We start from the raw sequence: 27,372 nt of genomic DNA, 5'->3' as shown, positions 1-27,372 counted from the left end.
TCAGTCATTGTTTGTTGTTTGCAGGGGAGGTGCGTGTTGAATTACCTCTGCCTCTTCCCCGGCGTTGTTTCCTCTATATCCTCCTCGAAAAGAACCTCTTGAAGAGGGTGACTGATTGTTGCCCTTGTAAGAGGAGGAGGGATTGCCTGTAGATATATTTTTGGAACTGCCCCTATAGAATGAGCAACGAAAGGAACCTCTGCTAGAAGGTGATTGTAAGGCCCCCATAGACTTCGCAACTTCTGTATCTTTTTTCATCTTTTCTAATGATACATCAACAGCTGGGCCAAAGAGATGTTGCTAATCAAAAGGTTGATTAAGAATAGAGGCTTGTACTTCAGGCTTGAACCCTGAAATCCTTAACCAAGCATGTCTATGAAGTAGTACACTGGTGTTTACTGCCCAAGCTGCTGTATCTGCCTGATCTAACACACAACTGATAGAGGTATTAGTTATCAATTTACCTTTTTGAATACTGTCTCTGGCTTTAGATTTATGCTCATCTGGAAGGAATTCAATGAGCTTTTCGAGTTCCTCATAATGAGATTTATCATACCTTGCCAATAATGCTTGGGCATCGGCAATGTGCCAATTATTAGCCGCTTGTGAGGCTATCCTTTTCCCTAAAGCATCCAATATTTTGGACTCCTTATCAGAAGGTGGGACATCCCCTGTTTGAGAGTTAGCCCTCTTATGAGCACTGGAAACTACCAAAGAGTCTAAAGGTAACTGGCCTTTGATATAGAGTGTGTCATTAGGTGCAGCCCTGTATTTTATCTCTACCCTGGAAATGATGATCCTAGCTCTGACAGGGTCTTTAAAGATATCCTCAGTATGTTTTAGCATGGCCTTTAACATTGGTAATGTTTGTGTAGCCCTTTGGGATGAACTCAGGATTTCTAATAAACAATCCTCCTCTAAACTCTAATTATGAAGCTCTACTCCATGATATTCTGCAGCCCTATTAAGGAGCTCAATGTACCCAATGTTATCATCTGGAGGGGAAGGTCTAGATGGATATAAGTCAGGGTCATTATATGGTAGAGGGACATTTTAATGATCCCATGGATCAGGATCTTGTGGTGCATAGTCATCTAAATCATCATCCCCTGTATACCGTAGGTCAGGAGATGATGGTGTAGGGGAATGTGTAGTCTTCTGAAATGTAAGGACAAAAAGGGTCAGTAACCACATTTTTCTTCTTTAGAGGAATGTGGTAGTCCTCAGATACATAATTCATAGAGGCTGGCTACCTCATTCCCACCCGGCACGCTTAAGCAACTTAAGTTTACATACAAATAGGAGTGTGCGGCACACCCCTTACCATTCATCAGTCCTCTGATAAGCCCATTTTCCTCTTCTCAGGAAGTTTGGCATGAATGTGTCCAGTTTCTGGATGAAATGCGATTTCCTTCTGTTTCGGAGCCGGTGGATTTTCGGTCCGAGGCTTTTTAGTCGCTGTACTTTCTTTAGATGCCGGATTCGGCGGCGAAAGTTTCGGCTCCAAAGTTTTCGGCTCCGAAGATTTAGCCTTACGCAACGGCAGCATGGAGACCAGAAGGTGTTTCGCTTTCTACACCGAACGTTTCGGGTCGGCACTGGCGTGGGGACGGGTCAAGCCCAAGCCAGAAGGCCGTCCATGGCCCGAGCTCTAGTGGGCAAACACCACAAGGAGGTCTGCCCAGCGATCCTCACCCGAGATCCAGCGATCCCTGACCTGCCTCAAGCCTCCAACTGACGCCTGCAGCCTAAATCCAGAAGGTCCCCTCAACCGGGACCAGGAGCTGGTAAGAAGATCTGACCCTAAAGGCACCCTTGCACCTGACGCCCCACGGCCTCGACCATACTACCACAAATAGAGAGTAAGGTGCTATCTAACTTTACCTCTGCCTACCTTTGGGGTTCCACTGGACTCTGCGCACACTGTACCTCACTTTGGTATGGTATATACAGAGCCAGCTTCCTACAGAGTGCCATTGAGAGGGAAGCCTTTACTGTGATTTGGTCCCTGAAGAAGCTGAGACCATACTTGTTTGGCTCTCACTTACTTGTCCAAGCAGACCACAGGCCTCTCAGATGACTAATGCAAATGAAAGGTGAACACCCCAAACTGTTAAGGTGGTTCATATCTCTACAGGGAATGGGCTTTGTAGTGGAACACAAACCTAGGACTGACCATGCCAATGCAGCTGGCCTTTCTAGGCTCTTCCACTTAGAAGATGAAGACTCTCTCTTGACAAAGGTTAGTTTCATCCTCTTTGGGGAGGGGGTCTTGTAGAAAGTGCTCCTATTTGACACGGTTGCCCCCACTTTTTGCCTGGTACACTGGTACATTATGTGATTTCGACAAAGTGAACTGGGTTCCTGCCAACCAGGTGCCCAGTGACAGAGCTTTTTCCCCAAACTGTGCAATTGTTCCCCCAATTGGCAAAACCTTTAGCACCCTCTGTAAGGGCTGCAGCACGAATTGTGCTACCCTAAGGGACCTCTCACCAAGCACATGCATGACTGCCATAGGAGGCTGCATGTCTTGGTGCAGACAGAAGTGAAAACGCAACATGTCACACATCCCCGTGTTTAGGAACGTTGAATCTCGTCCGTGCTGCCAGGCAAGAGCACAAGTCAAGGAGCACGCTTAAATATGGCCATTGAGCAGCTACTAAAAAAGAGACTATAAAAGGAGCAAAAAATGGTGTGCATCCTACCATTCAGTGACACATCCCTGTGTGCCATGTCCCCTACCACTGCAGGCCTGACAGCACTAAAGCAGGGTGCTTAATATTGATATGTGTTGCTAACTGGATTCTGCCAGCCTGAGACAAGTTAGTGACCTCTTAAGGTGACAGCCTTTTGCTCTCAGGAGGTCTGGAATAAAAGCCTGGCCAGGAAGAGGGCTGCCAAGCGTTAAAGGAGTCGCCGCCTTCGGGATGCAAAACTTGGTCCAATCATAGGAGAGGAAGCCAAAACCCCCCGCCCCCCCCCCCCCCCATCCCTGTCAGAGCCCACTTGAAACCCTGGCAGGCGGGGGAATTAGCTAGTCAAGTAGGTGTGCCACCCCCAGACTCCATTGAAAAACATTGGACAGAACCCCTTGGTGACATTTGGTTCCAAAGACTGGAATTGTAAGTGCATTACTTACTTCTTTAACCGCGATATTGTTTTCCCAATAGGGTAACATTTAACTGTGCGGAAAAGTTTTTAAGTGTCGATTTTTCCAAGTGACTAGTAATGTTATTTAAAAACGTGCTTACCTTATTGTGAAGATCTTGGTCTTAAAATAAAGTAAAAAGTATAATTTTCTAAAATTGGCTTGGATCTCCTTCGAGTCGTGTATCCATTATTGGTCAATGTTATGCAATAAATATCTTACACTCCTCTGTGTTAGGCATAAGGCTGCTCGCCCACACTACCACTAATATAGCACTTTGGGTTTTACATTGAGAGCTGTACACCTTTGGGGAACCCCCAGACTCTGTGCACGGTATAACCACCTAGTGGTAATACCATATAAAGAGACAGATTCCTACAAGGGCCCACCGCTCACATTAACTCCTGGAGATTGGTCTTGTAAGTCCATGTACTATATATGTTTGCAGAACTTGTTATTCTTCCATAGGATAACATTGCAAAACTCAGTCTACTTTTTAAAGTGAAAAGAATTTATATTTAAAAACTTACTTACCTGAACTATTTTTTTCTGATGCCTAAACCTATATAAAGGTACTTGCTATTTCTACAAATTAGTATGGAACTCCTTCCAGAGTCATGTAACTCATTTATTAATCATTCTGTGTGTTTGTAAATGTCTTGCACTCATTGTTAAGCCTCAGGCTTCTCGACCACACTACTCCCTAACAGAGCACATTGGGATAGGATAGCAAGCCCTGTCCACTAGTAAAGGAACCCCTGGACTCTTTACACGATATATCAGATTATTGATATATCACATAAAGAGCCAGCTTCCTACATGTTTTATCACACCTCCGTATGCTAGCACCTTGTGTTTTACGAACATTATATTTTTGATTGACACGTTTGTACTTACCTGTAAAGTTAGTGTAAAGTTAAAAGCTATAGCACTAGCTGGACATTTGGTTGACTGTGTGCTTGATACTTTGCCATGATGTGTGAGTTTTCATTTCTACCACCTCCTATCTGAATATAGACTGCTTAGAGAATTGCAGTGGACCATCATTGATGGCACACTAGGTGTAAATAACTGGATTGACAGCATACTGCTCAGACGCCACAGGATCTCATATCAGAGATATTAAAATGAATACAGAGCATGGGATTCCACATGCAGAGCTACTGATAAACTAAAGAGCAATTTCCGAAAAGCATCCAACCAAGCCCACCAGCCCTAGGATACCGGCAGGGGAGGGTTAGTGGTAACTCTTCTTATCTGAGGCAGCTATCCGTTTGAGTGAGAGCATTTTGCTCAGTTATCATTCTGGAGCAAGGATAGGGAAGAGAAGATGTACATATATGGGCGTGCGAGTAGAGATGGAATTTACACGGAACAGCAATCTGAGGTTAGGAGATTAGCGCTTTAGAAGTCCCTCTGTATGGTGGGAACCAAGGTATTTTAGGTGAAGCTGCACGGCTCGAGCTTGGCTATTCCTCTTTCCTTCCACTTGGACTGGAAGTGAGAAGCGAAAAAAAATGGCCCTTATATAGAAAATGGTCATGTTTACTTAGGCAGTAGCTGTGTCTAATTTTCTTTTTGTGCATTGAAATGTTTGGAGGCAACCACCTGTATTAGAATGTATGCTACATTAACACATATCTGACTTTGATGTCTGGAACCCAGGTTTGCCTCACTCACCTCAGGGATGTTTTCCTTGATAATCCGGAGCACAGCCCGCATGTGATCCTTCCTAAACAATCCCACCATTACATGCTGTGTTAGGAGTTCTGAAAGACAGCAAACAAATTACATAGTTAAACCTTACACCGAATAGCGATTCTTGTATTTGTATGCACTATCCCCACTTCCAACTTGCTAATGAGATTTTCACAGCAAAATCGCACTAAAAATAGGAGTATGGAGTACATGTGTTATCTGGGCTCCAGCAGACTATGTGCCCTCCTGCTCTGCATACCTCAGGCTATTTTTCTACAAATTCTAAAGGAATGCAGCAAGAGGGCATGTGGGTAGATTTGAATGATGGGGGCTAAGTGCTACAAGTACAAATTACTGTAGATGACACGCGATGGGGATGGTGTAGAGAGTTCTATGAGTTTTGTGACAGCGCCTGGACCCCAGGTACTCATGGAAATGGGAAATCATTGGAAGTGGAGGATGAGGGAGAAGAAACAATATCCAATTCCCTCACCTACTTGTATGGTCTGAGTTTGTTAAGTATACCATTGATTAGCTGTGTCCAACAAAAAATACGCCATCTACTACTTCAATGTGATTGTTTACTGCAATACAAAAAAATATTTTTGACTAGTTACACTGTTTTAATATAGAACTTAATTTTTTTTAAGTATCTTGGGCGTCAACTATACAAAATCTTAGCTGGGCTATTTTTTTGAAGAGGTAGCGTGGCATTCATATCAATTTGAGAGATACAAATCCTGGAAAAGGATAATGTTACTTACTCAGTAAGCATCTGTTCTTGGCATGTAGAGCTGTAGGTTCACATGCTTTCCATACTCCTGGCATCTAATGTTGGGTCCGGATGTTTGCAAGTTGTTTTTCTTCGAAGAAAGCTTTCCAGTCACGAGGTTGGTGACTCCTCCTTTCGGTGATAGTGTGCATGGGCACTTAATCCATTGTTTGATTGTTTTTCCGCTGAGGGTGAGAATGGAGTTAGTAAGTAAAGAATAGAGATGCCCATGCGTATGTATATAGAGTAAGAGAGAGAACTGCAACAGGTACCCGGGGAGGCGGGTGGGCACGTGAATCTATAGCTCAACATGCCAAGAACAGATGCTTACTGGGTAAGTAACATTATCCATTCGAGGCATGTGAGCTGTAGATCACATGCTTTGCAGAGATTATACAGGCCAACATTAGCTTGCTGCCTTGCTAACACATCTACACAATAGTGTTTGGTGAATATGTGCGGTGTAGACCATGTTGCAGCTTTACAAATGTCAACTATGGGGATATTTCCTAAGAAAGCCATAATAGCCCCTATTTTGAGAGTGGAATGCACTCTAGGGTGTATTGTTGAAGTTCTCTTTATCTGATAGAGGCTTCTAGCTGCAGATTCCTTACCTTTGAATTTCCCAGGCGTCAAGCTGGATCCGGAAACTTTTGCTGAGCAATACCCCTAGCGCGCGACGTCGGGTGGTTCCATTCGGCTCCACGTGATGTCATCAGCAGCGTCGTTAGCATTGGTTATGATATCGCAGTGCCTATATAGGCACCACCCAGGCACGCGGTTGCAGTTCTTTTCTTTCCTCGTCAGTTAAGCGCTGATCCGGGAAGAGCTACCCCTCTGCCGCTTTTTGGCAGGTTTTTTCGCAACTTTTTGTAGACATTTTTGATCCGACTTTGTGTGCGAGGGATGTCTTCAAGGAAGACAGGTTTCAAGCCATGCGGGACTTGTTCCCGCATGATGTCGGTTACCATACCCCACCGCATTTGTCTGTGGTGTCTTGAATGCGACCACGATTAGAAGTCATGTTCAGACTGTCGGGCCATGGCCCTGAAAACCTTGAGGGAGCAAGCGATAAAGTTGCTCGCGGCCCGGCAGTCGACGCTACGGTACGCGAGACTCCGAGGAGGTCACGGTGCCGCTCGAAGAAAAGGAGGTCAAGGGACCGCTCACGGAGCCCTAAGTTCTTTTCCTCCCATTCGAGGTCCTCTGGACACTCGGGGAAGAGCACAAGAACAAGAAGTGGACGTCGACTTCACCTCAACTGGCGTCTGTCATCGAGAGAGATAAGGAGCACCGACGCTCCAGGCACGGTTCTGCGGAGTCGACTTCGTGCCTCCCGCCCTTCCCGGGAGCCGGAGCGACTCTGGCTCAAATTAAAGATTTTTACGAGGCTATGTGCCCAGTATTTGAGCAGAACAACCCCACTGGTGAGCCTTTGGGCCCCATCGCATTCGACGCTGTCGGCTCCGGCCATGGCGCCGGTGGGGTCTCAGGGATCCGATCCCGGATCCAGATCGACGCTGGTCGTGCCAACGAGACCGTCCCCGGCGTCGAATCCTAAGTCGTGCCTACGACGTTGTCGATGCCAGTCGGTGGCGTGAGCCCCATCCTCATACCCAACGACACGGAGCCGGAACGGCATCGAGCAACGCCGATTCCGACGTCGACAAAACCCAGGGGTTCTATGTTGTCACCTGAGCACTTTGAGGAGGTGCTAGGCTCAGGAGAGGATTGGGAGGAGTCTGGAGACCCTCTAGAGAACCAGGATGTCTTTGAGGAGACAATGGACTGGTATGGGGAACTTGGGGAAGTCAGTGATCTGGATACTTCTCCAGATACTGACATGCTCTCTCCACCTACAGTAGCTACAGAGAATGGGGCATCCTATGCCATGGTGGTTAAGAGGGCAGCTGAAGTCCTTGGACTTGAAGGCCCTCAGTGCAGGTCAGGACTAATCTCCTGACAGAAGCGCTTCAACCTTGGACTTCCACTACTGAACCCCTATTGCCCTTTAATGAGGCACTTACGGACGTCCTTCTAGGTACATGGTCCAAATCTAGCACAGGGGCTCCTGTGGACAGGACGATTGCACGCCGCCATCGCCCACCTCCGGGCGACTGAATGTTCTTCAGCCAACACCCCACCCCAGAAAGTATGGTGGTGCAGGCTTCTACATCCCAGGGCCCATTCTCTTCTGCACCTCCGGATAGGAAATCCAAGAGACTGGACTCCTTTGGGAAGAAGATGTTTTCTTCCTCCAGTCTGGCATTGCGGTTGGTGAATACCGCATGCTTATTGGGCCGTTTCTGGGCCGTTTCTGCCACTCCCTTTGGGAGACGGTTGCGAGTGTGCTGCCACTAGTCCCGGAGGAGGCCCGGGCTCTGCTCTCCCAAGCTGTCAAAGACGGGAGAAATGCAGCAAAACTCACCATACGGTGTGGATTAGACACGACCGATTCGCTGGGAAGATCCATGTCCACGACGGTGGCCTTGAGACGCCACGCCTTGCTTCGTACAATTGGCTTCTCGGGGGATGTCCAAGCCAGTTTGATGGACTTGCCCTTCGATGGAACCCGCCTTTTTGGAGAAAAGGCTGACTCAGCCCTGGTCAGGTTCAAGGACTCTCGAGCTAGGGTCAGATCCTTGGGCCTCTCCTCCACTCCTCATGGCCAGTCTTCCTTTCGCCCTTTTCGTTTCCAGCCACGTCAGCCCTATCCTAGCCACCGTCCCGCACAGACTGCTCAAGCCGTGCGTGGACGCGGTACATTCCGACCTCGGAATGGAAGCCAGAAATCGTCTACCACACTGCCCCCAGCAGCCACAGTCTCCAAGCACTCCTAAGCTGATTCCGCAGGACCACACTACTCCATGGGTGGGAGAATTCGTCATCATCTCCCCCCGCTGGAGATCTATAACATCAGACAAGTGGGTCTTGCAGATCGTCCAGGAGGGCAATTCCATTCCTTTCCTTTCCCTCCTACTATTCTGCCAAGTCAGAGGAACGGCTGACGGAGGATCATTTAAAGTTTCCCCAAGAGGAAGTTTCAGCTCTTTTGGCCAAAGGAGCAATAGAAAGGGTTTCAGTTTCAGAAGTAGGCAGTGGCTGTTATTGTCGCTACTTTCCGATTCCGAAGAAGAACAAGGGGCTACGAGCCATTTTGGATCTTCGGAATGTAAATCTCTTCCTCAAAAAGGAGAAATTAAAAATGCTCACTTTGGCTCAGGTCTCGTCTGCCCTAGACCAAAATGACTAGATGATAGCGCTGGACCCGCAGGATGCGTATTTTCACATCCCCATCCTGCCAGGCCACAGGCATTACCTGCGGTTCAAGGTGGGCCGCGAGCACTTTCAGTTTACCGTGCTCCCCTTCGGCCTTGCCAGTGCTCCTCGGGTGTTCACCAAGGTGATGGCGGTGGTTGCAGGTCAACTGCTCAAGTTAGGGGTTTCAGTCTTCTCCTTCCTCGACGACTGGCTGTTGAAGGGGTCCTCGTCCCAGGCTGTCATCTCCCACCTTCAGACTACGGCGAACCTCCTGCATTTGCTGGGGTTCTCTATAAACGTGCCAAAGTCACACCTGACTCCTTCTCAGATGCTCCCTTTCATTGGAGCTGTTCTGGACACAGTGCAGTTTTGGGCTTATCCTCCCGAGCAGCGAGTCCAGGATATTCAGGGTATGATTCCGATATTTCAGCCTCTATCCTGGATTTCAGTGAGGCGGACTCTGAGGCTGTTGGGTCTCATGGCCTCCTGCATCCTGCTGGTAAGACACGCAAGATGGCGTATGCGGGCTCTGCAGTGGGACTCGAAGTTCCAATAAGCACAGCATCAGGGAAATCTCACCGATGTGGTTCAGATCTCAGAAGGAACTGCGAAGGATCTGCAGTGGTGGTTAACGAACCGCGACTGGGTCTGCAGCAGACCTCTCTCTCTTTCCCCCAACCAGATTTCACAGTCGTGACAGATGCATCACTTCTGGGATGGGGTGGCCACATGGGAGAGATGGAGATCAGGGGACACAGGTCTCCGGCAGAGACAGGGCTCTACATAAACTTGTTGGAGCTCCGTGCAATTCGCTTGGCATTGAAAGCATTTCTTCCATCTGTCAAGGGGAAGTTGGTGCAGGTGTTCACGGACAACACCCCCGCCATGTGGTACTGCAACAAAGAGAGCGGGGTGGGGTCGTGGACTCTTTGTTGATAGGCCCTGCGGCTCTGGACATGGCTGGAACAGCAGGGCATAACCGTGGTGGTTCAACACCTGGCAGGTTCTCTGAATGCCAGGGCAGACGATCACAGGCGTCGATGCCTAGCAGATCACAAATGGTGTCTACAGTCGGAGGTGACGCAAGGTCTCTTTCAGCAGTGGGAAGAAACTTGGCTAGATTTGTTCGCCCCCGAAGAGAACGTGCAATGTCAGCAGTACTGCGCGCTGGAGTTTCCAAGGCGGCTATCGCTCTGCGGCGCGTTTCGTCACAAGTGAAGCTCAGGCCTGTTGTAAGCCTTTCCGTCCATATCACTTCTGCCCAAGGTTCTGAAGAAGATCAAAAGGGACCGGGCCCATGTCATTCTTGTGGCTCCGGACTGAGCAAGGAGAGTCTGGTATCCAGCGCTTCTGAGCAGGAGTATCGATCCTCTGATCAGGCTGCCCCTGTCAACTCTGCGCCTCCATGCGTGGAGATTGAGCGGCGACAGTTGATAGCTTTTGACCTCCCTCCCGAAGTCTGTGACATTATTCTGGCGGCCAGGAAGCCCTTCACCAAGACGGAATAAACCTGCCATTGGCAGAAGGAAAATACTACTTACCCAGCATGCATCTGTTCTTGGCAGGTAGAGCTGTAGAATCTCATGCTATGCATAGATCGCCATCTAGTGTTGGGCCTGGATGTTTGCAGTTTGTTTTTCTTCGAGGAAGTCTTCCTTGTCACGAGGTAGGTGACAACTCCTTTCGGTGATAGTGCGCATGGTCATCGACTCCATCTTCAGATTGTTTTCCCGCAGAGAGTGAGAGAATGGAGTAGTAGTAAAGAATAGAGATGTCTATGCGTATGTATGTACAGTAACAAGAGAACTACAGCAGCTACAGGTACCCGGGCAGGTGGGTGGGCGCATGAGATTCTATGGCTCTACATGCCAAGAACAGATGCATACTGGGTAAGAATCATTTTCCGTTCGAGGCATGTGAGCTGTAGATCACATGCTATGCATAGACTATACAGCAGTGTCTCCCAAGCGACGGCTATCCTGTAACTGATGGAGTTGTCTGAAATAGGGTTTTAAGTACTGCATGGCCCACATTAGCTTGCTCGCACATCTACAGAATAGTGCTTGGTGAATGTGTGTGGTGTAGACCATGTTGCAGCTCTCAGATATCAGTAATAGGGATGTTCCCTAAGAAAACCATAGTAGCCCCTATTTGACGAGTGGAATGCCCTCTAGGGGGTACAAGTAGAGTCCTCTTGGTTTTTGCATACATTTAACAATCCACCTAGCAATACCTGATTTGGAGCTAGGATTGCCCATGTGAGGTAGTGCAAAAGCGACAGAGTTGTTTGGTCTTAAGAAATGATTTTGTTCTTTCAGTGTAATAAAATAGTGCTCTCCTAATGTCTAAGGTGTGTAGAGCTCGTTATGCAACAGAATCAGGTTGAGGGAAGAATACAGGTAATTCTACCGACTGATTTATGTGAAATGCAGATACTACCTTAGGTAGGAATTTGGGATTTGTACGAAGAACCACTTTATCTTTGAGAAGTTGGAAAAATGGTTCTTCTATGGTCAGTGCCTGTAGTTCACCCACTCTCCTTAATGAAGTGATTGCAATGAGGAAAGCTGTTTTCCAAGTGAGGAATTGTAGTTCAGATTTGTGCATGGGTTCAAATGGTGGGCCCATTAACTTTGCAAGGACTATTTTAAGATTCCATACTGGAACAGGTGGAAGTCTTGGTGGTATAACTGTTTTAGTTCTTCCATGAATGCTTTTATTACAGGCACTCTAAAAAGTGATAGATGCTGCCTATTTTGAAGATACGCAGCTATCGCCACAAGATGCAGTCTGATGGATGTATAGGTCAAAGCTGACTGCTGCAAATGTAACAGATAGCAGAGTATAGTCTGTATGGAAGCATCAGGAGGGTTGTGATTGTTATTGTAATCGATAACAAAACGCTTCCTTTTTGGCTGCATAGCAGGCTCTTGTGGTAGGTCTTCTGGCCTTCCTAATAATGTTCATACAGTCTGGTGGAAGGCTCAGATAACCAAACTCTATGACTTCAGGAGCCAGATCGCGAGGTTCAGTTGTTTGGGATCTGGGTGTTTGATTTCACCATGCCTCTGTGTGAGGAGCCTGGGAGTTAAATGTAATTTTTGATGCAGTACCAGACAGAGATCCAACAGGGTTGTGAACCAGGTTTGACGTGCCCATGTAGGAGCTACCAGGATTTGTTTGAGAGATGTTTGCCTGAGTTTCCGAACCAATGATGGAATGAGTGGGCGGCGGAAAAGCGTAAGCAAATATCCCTGACCAATTCATCCATAGAGCATTGCCTTTAAATAACGGGTGTGGGTACCTGGAGGCGAAGCTTTGGCATTTTACGTTTTGAGGTGTGGCAAACAGATCTATGTGAGGGATTCCCCAAGCTTGAAAGTATGGGAGGAGAACTTGAGGATGAAGTTCCCATTCATGTATTTGATACCTCTGTCTGCTAAGGAGGTCCACAATCTGGTTGTTTACTCCTGGGAGGTGTTCCGCTAGGAGATAGATATTGAGGTGAATAGCCCATCTCCAGATGTCTTGGGCTAAGTGGGACAGCTGGAGAGAATGTGTCCCCCCCCCCCCCAGTTTTTGTATGCAATACATAGCTGTCATGTTGTCGGTCCGAAACAAGACAGCTTTGCCAGGCAGGTGATTTTGAAAGGCCTTGAGAGCTAGAAAGATTGCCATCAGCTCTAAATGATTGGTATGGAGCATCCTCTGCTGGTGGCTCCACAGCCCTTGCACTTTGTGTTGCTGAAGAGGAGCTCCCCAGCCAGTAAGGGACGCGTCCGCTGTTAGTACTGTCTGTGGAACTGGGTCTAAGAAGGGCCATCCTTTTGACACATTTTGTGTGTTCCACCACTGTACAGAGCGATGAGGACGGCCGCTTACCAACACTAGATCGATTAATAGACCGTGTGACTGGTTCCACTGACTGGCTAAACATTCCTGAAGTGGACACATGTGCAGTCTGGCTTAGGGAACGATCATGATGCAAGATGCCATCATTCCCAGCAGTTGCATATAAACTCGAGCTGGAAGTGATTGATTGGCTTGAAACTGGAGAACTAACGCCTGAATGTTTCGAATTCTGGCTGCGTTGGGAAACGAAAGAGCCCTTTGAGTATCTAAAGTGGCTCCTAGGTAGTTCTGAGTTTTGGCTGGCTGACGCTGTGATTTTAACACATTGACTGTAAACCCCAGTTGGTGAAGTAACCAAAAGGTTATAGAAGTGTGCTTGAGACATTGTTGATACGTGCTGGCTTTGATGAGCCAGTCGTCTAGGTATGGGAAGACATGGATGTTTGTCTTCTTCGATGAGCAGCTATTACGGCCAGACACTTTGTGAAGACTCTGAGGGCAGTGGTAACTCCGAATGGGAGTGCCTTGAACTGGTAATGGTTACCTGCTACCGCAAATCTGAGAAATATGCGGTGAGCAGGGTGGATTGGAATATAAAAGTAGGTGTCCTTTAAGTCTAGAGTAGACAGAAAGTCGCCCTTTGCAAAGGAGGTAGTACCTGTTGAAGCGTTACCATGTGAAAATGGTCTGACTGTATGTAAATATTTTTCTCTCAGAGATCTAATATTGGTCTGAGAGAGCAGTCCTTTTTGGGAGTTAGGAAATAAAAGGAGTACACGCCCGACCCTTGATGTTGTGGTGGTACAGGTGTTAGTAGTAGAGACTGTCCCACTTGTTTGAGGAGGTGTAGGTGATCCGGTGAAAGTTTGTGTGACTTCGGAGGAATGTTTGGAGGAGTGTTGATGAACACCAGGCAGTAATCAGAACGGATAATCTGTAGAACCCACTTGTCTGTTGTTATTGACTGCCAAGTTGATAAAAAAATCAGACAGTCTTCCCCCGACAGGTGTTAAGTGGTCGGGGGAAGTATGGGTAAGTCCCTGTTTTGTAGTAGAGGGGGAGGTACGTATGTTAGAACCTCTGCCTCTGCATTTGCCGTTGTTTCCTCTGTAACCCCCTCTGAAGTAATTTTTAGAGCCAGAGGGTTGGTTATTGCCCTTCTATGTGGATGCAGTTTCTGAGTAAGTATTTTTGGACCTTGCTCGATAGAAGGAGCGCCAAATGGAACCATGGCCTTGTATGGACTGAAAGGCTCCCATTGATTTGGCCACTTCAGCGTCCTTCATCTTTTCCAGTGAAGAATCTACCACTTGACCAAAGAGGTGTTGTTTATCAAAGGGTGTGTTCAATATGGAGGTCTGAACCTCAGGGTTGAACCCAGATATACGTAGCAAGGCGTGTTTTCTTAAAAGGACACTAGTGGTTACTGTTTTGGCAGATGTGTCAGGAGCATCTAGGGAACACCTGATTTGATTGTTTGAAATAAGTCGTCCCTCCCGTACTACGTCTGGTGCTTTAGATTTATGCTCTTGGGGCAGAAATTGGATGAGTTGTTCCATTTCATCCCAATGTGCACGGTCGTATCTGGATAATAGCGCTTGTGTGTTGGATATGCGCCAGAAGTTCGCTGCCTGTGAGGCCACCCTTTTCCCTGAAGCATCGAGTGGCTTTGATTCTTTATCAGGAGGTGGAGCATATCCTGTAGTTTGGGAGTTTGCCCTTTTGCGTGCATTTGAAACTACCAATGAGTCTAAGGGTAACTGTCCCCTTATGTACACTGGGTCAGATGGTGCTGGCTTATACTTTTTATCCACCCTAGGGGTAAGGATACGTGCCCTGACAGGATTGTTAAATATGCCGCCTACATGTCTGATCATCCCTTTCAGCATGGGTAACATATGTGTTGATTTTTGTGTACTATTAAGGTTTTCAAAAAGAAAATCCTCTTCAAGGGATTCTTTGTGGAGTTGCACCCCATGGTAATTGGCAGCCCTGCCGAGCAATTCAATATAGCCTACACTGTCGTCTGGTGGGGAGGGCTTGGTAGGGTATAAGTCAGGATCGTTGTCTATGGGCGAGTCAGTGTTGAGGTTGTCCCATTCATCTATAGGTTCTGGCTGACCGTCTTCATTACCATCCCCATCATCCTGACGGTCAGGTGTATGTGGTGGTGAGTGCTCAGATGAAGTTGGCACAGGTAGAGACTGAGGAGAAGGTGGTGCTGGAAGAGGAGGAGGGGAAAAGTTAGTTCCAATAGTTCTCTTCTAAAAGGGAATATGATATTCCTCTTCAGAATCAGTCCTTCTTTTTAAAGTCACTTTGGTGGTACTGTGTCCAGTTTTAGGATGAATGTACAACAGCTTCTGTTTCGGGTCTGGTTTATCAAGCGGATCGTCGAAACGTTGCTTTTTAGGTGACTTCGGTACATCAGTCTGTTTCATCGTCGAAGTTTTCGGTGCCGACGGCTTCGGGTTGGTGTTTTCAGATCCGAAGTGGTTTTAGGTGCTAAGTGGTGAGGTTCGGAGTCAGACTTTGGCTTCGATCCCGAAGGCTTTGGCTCGGTACCCGATTTGAAGTGGGGCTTTTCGGAGTCAGAAGACTTTTTGGAAGGCTTCGGTGCCAAGCTAGAAGACAGGGCATCAGAAGCGTGTTCTTGGGGTCGTCCGGGGCCCTAGGGCGTGGGTTGGTCCGGAGCCTTTTTTTAGGTTGACTTGGGAGTCGGGCGAGGTAGGGACTGTACTTGCAGTACGTTGTACATGCAGGATGTCTTCATCCTGGTCGGAGCCATCCTCGGAAAGGGAGATCAGATCCTGTTCCTCCTCGGCCCTGATGGCGTCACCTGCTTCTTCATCTAATTGAGGTCCGAAGAGGTCCGGAATGGAGCCAGTGTGATGGCTCTCCATGTCACGTCGAGCCCGACGGTCGCGAAGAGTCTTTTTGGAGCGGAAAGCTCGGCACGCGTCGCAGTCCTGCTCACTGTGTACTAGTGACAAGCACAGGTTACACACTTCGTGTGAGTCGGTGCGTGGGTATTTCGCGTGGCACGAGGGCAGAATTTAAAGGGAGTTCGTTCCATCGACTGCAAATCGAACCAGGGGCTAGGCCCAACGGCCTACCACGAACTCTCCGATCGAAAGAGGGTTTTTTCCTAATAAACACGATACGCGAGGAATGGAATATGCGATCCGAAACAATACCCTCTAGGGTGAGTGTTCTACGCACTGAGGGAAACCGAAGAATCTGTGTCACACCAGAGCACAGCGAGTAACATTTGAACCCGATGACGGAAAAAAACAATCTGAAGATGGAGTCGATGACCATGTGCACTATCACCGAAAGGAGGAGTCACCTACCTCGTGACTAGGAAGACTTCTTCGAGGAAAAACAAACTGCTAACATCCGGGCCCAACACTAGATGGCAATCTATGCATAGCATGTGATCTACAGCTCACATGCCTCGAACATTTGTATTATACTGTGCAGAAAGATCTATTGACCCTCTTTCGGCTTCTCTTTCTACTGTCCTTTTATTCATTCTAACTCTTGCCCAGCAGGGCTCTGCCTTGGGAACTCTCAAGGGTTATCTCTCTGCTCTGTCTGCATTTCTGCGGCTGCCAGATCAGGTTTCTCTCTTCAAATCTCCTATTGTACATAGATTTCTAAAAGGGCTCGGCCACTTATTTCCACCCACGCCCTTTGTTATGCCACAATGGTACCTTAATTTGGTCCTCACTTATCAGATGTGCGCTCTGTTTGAGCCTTTGCACAATAGTCCCCTCCGGCTGTTAACCATCAAAACAGCCTTCTTAGTGGCGATTACATCTGCCCAGAGGGTGAGTGAATTGCAGGCTTTATCCAGCTCGCCTCCTTATCTTATGTCCTTTCCGGACAAGGTGGTGCTTAGCACCAGGGCATCATTTTTACCCAAAGTTGTGACCCCATTCCATCTGGGTCAGTTCATCACTTTGCGCACCTTCTTTGCTTCCCCACATCCCTCTAAGGAAGAGGAGCGTCTCCACCGACTGGACCCGAAAAGAGCATTGTCGTTATACCTTGACCGCACAAAAGAGTTCCGGGTGGATGACCAACTCACTGTGGGGTATGTGGGAGCAAAGAGGGAAGGGCAGTGCAGAAAAGGACCATTTCTTGCTGGGTCGTTCTCTGTATCACAATATATTATGCCTCGGAGAAGAAGCAGCCCCCTGAGGGATTAAGGGCCCGATTCCACCATGGCAAAGGCTGCGACTACGGCCTTGGCTCAGGGTATCCAAGTTCAAGACATCTGTCAGGCCGCGACGTGGGCATCATTGCACATGCTCGCAAAACATTATTGCCTTGATGGTCAAGTGCGCAGGGATGGGCGTTTTGCCTGATCAGTCCTGCAGGACTTTTTAGTCTAGGTCATGAGTCCGCAACCCACAGCCGGGATGGTATGGCTCGGGTATCTGATTCAAAGGTAATGAATCTGCAGCTAGAAGTCTCCATCACATGAACAAGTTACTTACCTTCGGTAACGCATTATCTGGTACAGACTCTATCTAGCTGCAGATTCCTTACAGCTCCACACATGCCTCCCCGCTTTGCGGACTGATGTGGTAGGACTAGGGTTGATTTTCCCCTTTTCAGGGCCCTAGTTTTGCATACGACTACATCAGTTACTTCGTGGCTCTGCGCTTCTGGCGAGGAAAAACAAAAAGTACTGACTTCCGCGTGTCTGAGTGGCACCTATATAGGCAAAGCAACGTCATAACTGACACAACCGACGCCGACATCACGCGAAGCCGAATGGAGCCACCCGATGTCACGCGCAAGGGGTAATGCTCAGCAAAAGTTTCCGGATCCAGCCTGACGCCTGGGAAATTCAAAGGTAAGGAATCTGCAGCTAGATAGAGTCTCTACCAGATGAACAAGTTACTTACCTTTGGTAACGATGTATCTGTAAGAAACATTAGTTAGTTAGATTCCTCACCTTAGAATATCCCCAGGTGTCAGGCTAGATCCGGAAAGATTTTTCATCAGCAATACCCCTTGCGCGTCCCTAGGAGTCGTCTGCGGCTCCGCGTCCGTCGTCGTGCGCCGTAATGACATCGTCGGAGTACTTAGACACCACCCTTGCGCGCTGACGTCAGTTCTTGTACATAGCTTTCCGAGCCAGGAACGCAGAGCCATGCAAGAGACCGACACTGGTGCCAAATAATCTAGGGCCCTAGAAAGGATAGCCTTAACCCTAGATGTCGGTTCGCAGAACGGGGAGGATGGGTGGGGCGGTGAGGAATCTAACTAACTAATGTTTCTTACAGATACATCGTTACCGAAGGTAAGTAACTTGTTCAGAGAGAAACACGTTAGTTAGATTCCTCACCTTAGAATAGATACCCCTGCAATACCAACCCAGGTGGTGGGTCTGCGAACCAAGATCACACCATAAAGTTCTGGAGAACAGAACGGCCAAAGAAGCCATCTCTCCGGACTTGGCTGTCTAGGCAATAATGCTTGGCAAACGTGTGCAGCGAGGCCCACGTCGCCGCCTGACAGATGTCCTGCAAGGGAACTCTCCGTCCCAGGGCAGTAGTAGCCGCTGTGGCCCAGTGGAATGGGCTCTCAGCCCTACAGGAGGGTCCTTTTTAGCCAAGGAGTAACAAGATTTTATACACAATACGACCCACCGCGAGATGGTCCGCTTGTGTACTGCCCGTCCCTTCTTAGCACCCACGTATCCAACAAAAAGCTGGTCGTCCACCCGGAACTGTTTGGTGCGGTCCAAATAAAAGGACAGTGCCCGTTTTGGGTCCAGACGGTGAAGCCTCTCTTCCTCTTTCGAAGGATGCGGAGGCGGAAAGAAGGTGGACAACGTGACAGATTGCCCGATGTGAAAGGGAGTCACCACTTTCGGAAGAAAGAAAGGATGAGTCTGGAGGACAACCTTGTCCCGATGAACAGAAAGAAAAGGAGGCTTAGACGATAGAGCCTGGAGCTCACTCACCCGTCTAGCCGAGGTGATAGCTACCAGGAAAGCAGTCTTAAGACTCAGAAGACGAATGGAACAATTGTGAAGAGGCTCAAAGGGAGCGTACATCAGAAAAGTCAAGACTAGATTCAAATCCCACTGAGGCATTACGAAGGGGACAGGAGGAAACATGTGAGTAATGCCCTTGAGGAAACGAGAAAAAACAGGGGATTTGAAAAGAGAAGGCTGATCAGGAAGCCGTAAGAAAGCAGAGATAGCTGAAAGATAACCTTTAAGCGTGCCCAGAGCAGAGCCCTGCTGGGCCAGAGAAAGAAGAAAGAGGAGAACCTCAGAAAGAGGGGCGGAAAGGGGATCCACAGCCTTTGCTGTGCACCATGCCACAAATTTGTTCCACCTGCAGGCGTATACCGTTTTTGTGGAGGGACGCCTGGCTGCCAGAATAACATCACAGACTTCAGGAGGCAAGTCAAATGGCATCAACTGTCGCCGCACAATCTCCACGCATGAAGGTGGAAACTGGACAGGTTCGGGTGGAGGACAGATCCCTGCTGTTGCGACAGAAGGTCCTCCTGAAGAGGCTGTCGTATCGGGGGGTCGATGGACATACTGAGTAGCTCGGGATACCAGTACCTTCGTGCCCAATCCGGAGCCACTAAGATGACTTGGGCCCGGTCGCGCCTGATCTTCTTCAGCACTCTGGGCAGAAGTGGTATAGGCGGAAAGGCGTACAACAGACCGCAACTCCACTCGCGACGAAAGGCGTCCCCGAGCGAGTGCCGCCTTGGAAACTCCAACGCGCAGAACTGCGGACATTGCGCATTCTCTTCGGTGGCGAATAGATCTAACCAAGGCTCTCCCCACTGCAGAAAGAGACCAGGCGCCACGTCCGAGTTCAGACGCCATTCGTGATCCATCAGGCGGCTGAGTTCGTCTGCTCTGGCGTTCAGAGAGCCCGCCAGATGTTGAATCACCAGGGTGTTGCCCTGGTGTTCCAGCCATGTCCAGAGGCGCAGAGCCTCCTGACAAAAGGTCCACTACCCCACCCCGCCCTGTTTGTTGCAATACCACATGGCGGTGGTGGTGTCCGTGAACACCTGCACCACACTTCCCCAGACAGAGGGAAGGAATGCCTTCAGTGCAAGCCGGATCGCTCTCAGCTCCAAAAGGTTGATATGGAGCCGAGTCTCCGCCGGAGACCAGAGGCCTCTGATCTCCACCTCCCCCATGTGGCCCCCCCCATCCCAGGAGGGACACATCCATCACTACCACGTGCTCTGGTTGGGGTAGGGAGAGGGATCTGCCGCTGAACCAATCGCGGTTCGTGAGCCACTACTGCAACTGCTTCGCAGTGCCCTCCGAGATCAAGACATGGTCGGACAGGTTGCCCCGATGCTGGGCCCACTGAAACTTCAGGTCCCACTGCAGAGCCCGCATTCGCCACCTGGCGTAATGCACCAACAGGATGCAGGAGGCCATCAGCCCCAGAAGTCGCAGCACCAACCTTTCCAAAACCCAGGATAGAAGGCGAAAGATGGGAATCAGAGCCTGAATATCCCGGACTCGCTGTTCCGGAGGATAGGCCCAGAACTGAGCCGAATCCAGAACCTGCTCCGATGAAGAGGAGCTTCTGGGAGGGGCTCAGGTGCGACTTCGGCACATTGATGGAGAACCCCAGCAAATGCAGGAGGTCAGCCGTAGTCTGGAGGTGGGAGACGGCTTGCTGGGGCGAGCCCGCCTTTAACAGCCAGTCGTCGAGATAGAGGAAGACTGGAACCCCTGATCTGCGCAGATGAACTGCGACCACCGCCATCACCTTCGTGAACACCCGAGGGGCACTGGTGAGGCCGAAGGGGAGCACGGTGAACTGAAAGTGCTCTTGGCCTACCGTGAACCGCAGGTAACGCCGGCGGGCCGGCAGGACGGGGATGTGAAAATACACGTCCTGCAAGTCCAACGCTACCATCCAGTCTCCAGGGTCTAGGGCAGCCAGAACCTGAGCTAAGGTGAGCATCTTGAACCTCTCCTTCCGGAGGAAGGCGTTGGCGCTCCTGAGGTCCAAGATAGGGCGTAGGCCCCCTTTGCCCTTCTTGGGAACCAGAAAGTAGTGGGAGTAGGAACCACGACCTACTTCTGGAACAGGAACGCGCTCGACGGCCTCTTTGGCCATGAGGGCCGTAACTTCCTCCCACAGAAGATTCAAGTGATCCTCCGACATACGGTGGTACTGCGGTGGCATGTCTGGAGGGGTTGTCTCGAAGGGGAGGGAGTAGCCCCATCGGACGATTTGCAGCACCCCCCTGTCCGACGTGATGGAACGCCAGTGGAGCAGGTGATGGCGAACTCTGACGCCCACTGGCGTGGAATGGGCTTGAAAGCTCGGACTAGGAGGGCTTTGAGGCGGATGCTGCCGGGGTGGATGTGGACTGACCCGCACGTTGTCCTCCAGTACCGCCTCGGCGGAATCCACGTCCGCGACCGCGTGCAGGTTGGTTCTGCGGCCGGTGGCTAGGCGGATGTGAGGCGGCGCCCCTTCCCTGGCCACGAAAGGGACGAAAGACGGAAGTTTGCCGCCACTGGGCCGAGAGACCCAAGGACTTGGCCGTAGCCCGGGAGTCCTTGAAGCGAGCCAGCGCACTATCCGCCTTCTCGCCAAAAAGGCGAGTGCCATCAAAGCGCATATCCATGAGGGTACTCAGGACATCCCCCGAGAAAGACGTGGACCGCAGCCAGGCGTGGCGACGGAGCACCACCGTGGTTGAAATCGCCCTACCCAGCGAGTCCGAGGTGTCTAGTCCACATCGTATGGCATGCCGTGCTGCATCTCGCCCATCAGCAAGCTCCTGGGTGAGCCGTGACCGGTCTTCCTCCAGACACAAAAGGTGAGCACGTCCTCCACCGTATCCCACAGAGAGTGGGAATAACGGTCCAAGAGGCAAGCGGTATTCAAGGACCGCAGTCCCAAACTAAGGGAAGAGAACAGCTTCTTTCCGAACTGTTCCAGTCTCTTGGATTCCAGATCCGGAGGAGCGGACGGGAAGGAGGATTGGGAAGTCGAGGCCTGGATAACCAGACTCTCGGGCGTGGGGTGGTGGGACAGAAAACTGGGGTCGCCCGGAGCAGGGCGGTGGCGCCGGGGCACGTTCCGATCCACAGGAGGTACTGTGGAGGGCTTGGACCAGGTGCCCTGCAGAACGTCCACTAGTGCCTCATTGAACTGCAGCAGAGGCTCCGTGGAGCTTGCTGACGGTTGAAGCACTTCAGTGAGGATGTTACACCTCACGGCCACAGCAGGCAACTCCAACCCAAGGGCTTCGGCCGCCTTGCGCAGTACCACTGAAAAACAGTCGGAGGAGAGATGAAACCAGCGTCCGGGGAGGTGTCCAGACCACTGGCATCCCCCAGTTCGTCTGCCCAGTCCTGTGAAAGTTCGGCCTGCCTGGCCATAGGGTCCTCAGACCCCTCCCAGTCGCCCCGTCATCCGATTCCTGATAAACAGGGGGAATAACCGGAGCCCGGCGGTAGATGAAATGCTCATGCATCGGCGTCGGGTGCGGCATCGAGCGGCGCCGCACCAGCGCCGGGCCCGGACCGGGGCTGAACCGGGGAACGGCGGCGTCCGGAGACTGCGCCGGAGGTGGAACCGGTGTCGGCGCCGGCGGAGGAGGCGTCGTGAGGTCGACCGGCGCTGGCAGAGATCCAGGCCTCAATCCCTCGGGGACCTGCAGCGTCGGGACCGAAGTCGTCGACGGCTCCGGGGCCGGAGCCGCCTGCTTGCGAGGTCGCCCAGTTGAGCCCGCGGGGCCCGAAAGCGTGCCGACAGCGGAGCCAGGCCCCTCATGGCCGAGAGGAAGGCACTGATCTTCGCCGGAGTCGCGTCAGTCCCAGGGACCGGCGGGTATGGGGACGGACGCGGCTCGTGGGACCACCCTGACCCTCGACCGAGTCGCGCGACCGGCGAGGGAGTCCGAAGAGCGATGTCGCCTCTTGGACTTCTTTGAGCACTTCGACTTACCCGAAGACTTCGAGCCCGACGAGCGATGATGGTGGCTGCGGCTCCGCGGCCGGTCCTTCGACCTCCTCCTGGACCGGGACCGTGAACGGCACGGAGCCGAGTGTCGAAGCTCGAGAAGCTTACGGGACCGCTCCCGCCTAGCCTTCGAGGTCAAGGCCTGACAGTCGAGGCACGACTCCACATCGTGGTGGTCCCCAGGCAGTAAAGGCACCGGCGATGGTGGTCCGTCACCGACATCAATCGATGACAGGAGTCACAGGCCTTAAAACCAGGCATCCTGCCGGCACCAGAGTCGAGTCGACAGAAGACCAAAAAGAGTCAAAACATTTTTTGTCAGAAAGTGACTAAGGGGTAAGCTCTTCCCGGATCGGCGCTGTCTGGCACGGAAAAAAGAACTGACATCAGCACGCGAGAGCGGCGTCTAAGTACTCCAACGACGTCATTCCGGCACACGACGCCGACGACGGACGCGGAGCTGCAGACGACGCCTAGCGACGCGCAAGGGGTATTGCTGACGAAAAATCTTTCCGGATCCAGCCTGATGTCTGGGGATATTCTAAGGTGAGGAATCTAACTAACGTGTTTCTTTCAGATAACGCGTTACCAAAGGTAAGTAACTTGTTAGTTTTTGCATAACAAATTTGAATGCATTGAACAATCCATCTGGCAATATCGGACTTGGATATGGGATTGCCCTTGTGTGGTGGAGCAAAAGCAATGTAAAAGTTGTTTAGTTTTACGAAATGATTTAGTTCTTTCAATGTAATATAAAAGGGCTCTTCGAACATCTAAGGTGTGTAGAGCTTGTTCTGCCACTGAATCAGGTTGAGAAAAGACTACAGGTAACTCAACCGACTGATTGATGTGAAAGGCAGAAACTACCTTAGGTAGAAACTTGGGGTTAGTACGAAGAACAACTTTGTCTCTGTGGAGTTAGAAAAAAGGTTCTTCTATGGTTAGTGCCTGTAGTTCACCCACTCTCCTCAGTGAAGTGATTGCAATGAGGAAAGCGATTTTCCAGGAGAGAAACGGTAGCTCACATTTATGCATGGATTCAAAAGGTGGGCCCATTAACCGTGTGAGGACTGTGTTAGGATTCCACACTGGGGCAGGTGGAAGTCTTGGTGGGATAACTCTTAAGGCCTTCTATGAAAGCTTTGATTACTGTCTCTTTAAAAATAGATAAGTGTTGCCTATTTTGTAGATATGCAGCTTTTGTAGCGAGATGAAGTCGGATAGAAGTGTAAGCTAACCCCGACTGCTGCAAGTATAACAGATAACAAATGATATGTTGTATTGAAGTATCAAGAGGATTGATGTTGTTATTATTGCAATAGATAACAAAATGTTTCCATTTAGCTGCATAGTAGGCTCTTGTAGTAGGCTTTCTGGCCTCTCTAATGATGTTCATACAGTCTGGTGGGAGATTTAGATAACAAAACTCTATGATTTCAGGAGCCAGATAGCGAGGTTCAGTTGTTTTGGATCTGGGTGTCTGATTACTCCATGACTCTGTGCGAGAAGACTGGATGTGAGGTGCACTTTTTGATGTGGAACTAGTGACAGCTCCAACAGGATTGTGAATTAAGGTTGACGGACCCATGTGGGAGCTACTAGGATCAGTGTGAGGGATGTTTGCCTGAGTTTCCGAACCACTAATGGAATGAGTGGGAGAGGCGGAAAAGCGTAGGCAAATATCCCTGACCAGTTCATCCATAGTGCATTGCCCTTGGAACACTGGTGTGGGTACCTGAAGGCGAAGTTTAAGCATTTTGCGTTTTGGTGTGTGGCAAAAAGATCTATTTGAGGGACTCCCCAACTTTGAAAGTATGGGAGGAGAACTTGAGGGTGAAGTTCCCATTCATGGATTTGCTGTCTCTGTCTGCTGAGAAGATCGGCAATCTGATTGTTCACTCCTGGGAGGTGTTTTGCTAGGAGATAGATTTTGTGGTGAATGGCCCACTTCCAAATGTCTTGAGCCAGTTGCGACAGTTGGAGAAAGTGTGTCCCCCCTTGCTTTTGTATATAATAAATAGTTGTCATGTTGTCGGTACGAACTAGGACAGCTTTGCCGACCAGGTGAGTCTGAAATGCTTTGAGTGCTAGAAACACTGCTAGCAGCTCTAGATGATTTATGTGGAGAGTTTTTTGTTGTCGACTCCACAGGCCTTGCACTGTGTAATGTTGAAGACAAGTGAGGGACGTGTCCGCTGTTAGCATGGTCTGCGGAACTGGGTCTATGAAGGGCCGTCCTTTTGATAAATGTTGTGGGTTCCACCACTGCAGAGAGCAATGAGTACAGCCGCTTACCAACACTAGATCGGTTAAAAGACCCTGTGATTGTTTCCACTGACTTGCTAAGCATTCCTGGAGGGGACGCACGTGAAGACTGGCATGGGGAACAATCATGATGCAAGAGGCCATCATTCCCAGCAGTTGAATATACACTCGAGCTGATAGTGAGTGAGTGGGCTGAAACTGGAGTACTAGAGCCTGAATATTGCAAATTCTGGCTGCATTGGGGAAGGCTAGAGCCCTTTGAGTATCTAAAGTGGTTCCTAGATAGTTTTGGGTGTTGGAAGGTGTAAGTTGCGATTTCAACACATTGACTGTGAATCCCACTTGGTGCAATAACTGCAGTGTCCTGTTAGTGTGTTGGAGACACTTTGGATACGTACTGGCTTTGATGAGCCAGTCGTCCAAGTATGGGAAAACATGAATGTGTTGTCTTCTTGGGTGAGCAGCGGCCACTGCAAGACACTTCGTAAAGACTCTGGGAGCTGTGGTGACTCAGAACGGGAGTACTTTGAACTGGTAATGATGCCCCGCTACCACAAATCTGAGAAAATTGCGATAAGCGGGATGTATTGGCATATGGAAGTACGCGTCTTTCAAGTCTAGAGTAGACAGCAATTCACCCTGTTGTAGGAGTGGGCGCACTTGTTGAAGTTTTACCATGTGAAAATGGTCTGATTGTATGTAAAGATTTAATTCTCTGGGGTCCAAGATAGGCCTGAGAGAACCGTCCTTCTTGGGTATGAGAAAGTAGGGGTATACGCCCGATCCGAGGTACTGTAGTGGTACTGGCTCTATAGCTCCTTTTAAAAGGAGAGACTGAACCTCTTGTTTGAGGAGATGTAAGTGGTCTGGTGACAGGTTGTGTGAACGTGGAGGGATGTTTGGAGGGTGGTGGTGAACTCCAGGCAATAACCAGGAAGGATCATTTCCAGTACCCATTTGTCCGTAGTTATGGACTGCCAGACGGGCAGGAATTGTGAAAGACACCCCCGACAGGTGTTAAATGGCGTGGGGGGGGGGGGGAGGGGGGTGTAGGCAAGTCAGTGTTTGGTTATGGAGGGTGAGGCGCGTGTGTTGGAACCTCTATATCTACCCTTGCCATTGTTGCCTCTGTACCCCTGTCCGAAGAAACCCTTAGAAGCAGAGGGCTGATTGTTGCCTTTGTAGGTCGTAGAGGCAGTGTCTGAGGAGGTGTTTTTGGATCCTGCACGATAGAAGGAGCGCCGAAAGGAACCATGGCCTGAAGGTGACTGAAGTGCTCCCACAGATTGCCACCTCTGTGTCCTTTTCATCTTTTCTAATGATGAGTCTACTACAGGGCCAAAGAGGTGCTGCTTGTCAAATGGCATGTTAAGGATAGAAGCTTGAACCTCTTGTTTAAACCCTGAAATGCATAACGAAATGGTTACTTACCAATAGGAGTAGTTTTGCAGCTTGAAGAATTTTCTGGATTCACATGCTGGGCATCATTCCGCCATCTAGTGGTTGGGTCCGGAATGGTCTTTTTTGTTTTGTTTCTTGTTTTGGTCGCTGTCGACCACTATTTGGTACCAGGTACGTCCCTTCTGTGACGTCAGATGGTATCCTGGAAGTCGACGTGCGTGGTGGCCATCTTCAGATTCTTTTTTCTGTTCTTATTATCTTTTGTAATCCTCGAGATGGTTATTGAAATAACTGATGTAGTCCTTTGCTTCCCCAGCTGTTTTCTTTCCTTATAGAGGAGGCCGGGTGGGTCGCATGTGAATCCAGAATATTTGTCAAGCTGCAAAACTACTCCTACTGGTAAGTAACCATTTCAATTTGCAGTGTGAATCCTTTTCTGGATTCACATGCTGTGCATCAGATTATGTATCAGTTTCTCACGTGTCTGGGAGGCTGTGGTGAAAGGAAGACCTTGCAAACAGGTGTTGAAGCACCCTTTGTCCAATTTGAGCTTCCTTATTCATTTGTATATCCACACAATAATGTTTTGTAAAAGTTTGTGGTGATGCCCATGTTGCTGCTGCGCAAATGGAGTCAATAGGTACATTGTCTATAAAGGCTAGCGTTGCTCCAATATTTTTAATGGAGTGAGCTGCTGGTTGAATTGTTAGTTCTTTTCTTGGCATTGGCATAACATAATTGGAAGGCTTGTACTATCCATCTTGCAATAGTTCCCTTTGTGACAGCTGATCCTGTGTTGGTATGTACGTCAGCGACAAACAATTGCTTTGTTTCCCTGATTTGTTCTGTTTTTTGCAAATAAAACAATAAAGCCCTCCTTACATCCAGGGTATGGAGGATTCTCTCTCCTTTAGGCTTTGGGTTTTTAAAGAAAACCGGCAAGAGAATGTTTTGATTTAAGTGATACTTAGATACCACTT

At 49.4% G+C, this 27,372-nt stretch overlaps 1 protein-coding gene and 1 long non-coding RNA gene across 6 annotated transcripts in view; one reads left to right on the top strand and one right to left on the bottom strand.

Moving 5' to 3' along the window:
* Positions 1-27,372, bottom strand: part of LOC146798697 (nuclear RNA export factor 1-like) — an 801,269-nt gene that overhangs the window by 453,910 nt on the left and 319,987 nt on the right. For all 5 annotated transcript variants that reach the window (XM_085626008.1, XM_085626009.1, XM_085626012.1 and 2 more), the window contains exon 8: positions 4,829-4,917. In XM_085626008.1, the coding sequence (XP_085482134.1) occupies positions 4,829-4,917 (89 nt within the window). The remainder of the gene's footprint in view (positions 1-4,828; positions 4,918-27,372) is intronic.
* The window catches only part of LOC146798698 (uncharacterized), a 103,133-nt gene that overhangs the window by 20,646 nt on the left and 55,115 nt on the right, over positions 1-27,372 (top strand). The gene's annotated exons all lie outside the window — the stretch shown is intronic.

This window comes from Triturus cristatus, chromosome 9, assembly GCF_964204655.1.
Source record: "Triturus cristatus chromosome 9, aTriCri1.1, whole genome shotgun sequence".
In the NCBI taxonomy this organism is placed as follows: domain Eukaryota; kingdom Metazoa; phylum Chordata; class Amphibia; order Caudata; family Salamandridae; genus Triturus; species Triturus cristatus.
Note: the sequence above shows the minus strand (reverse complement) of the source record. Positions and strands in the feature narration are given on the sequence as shown.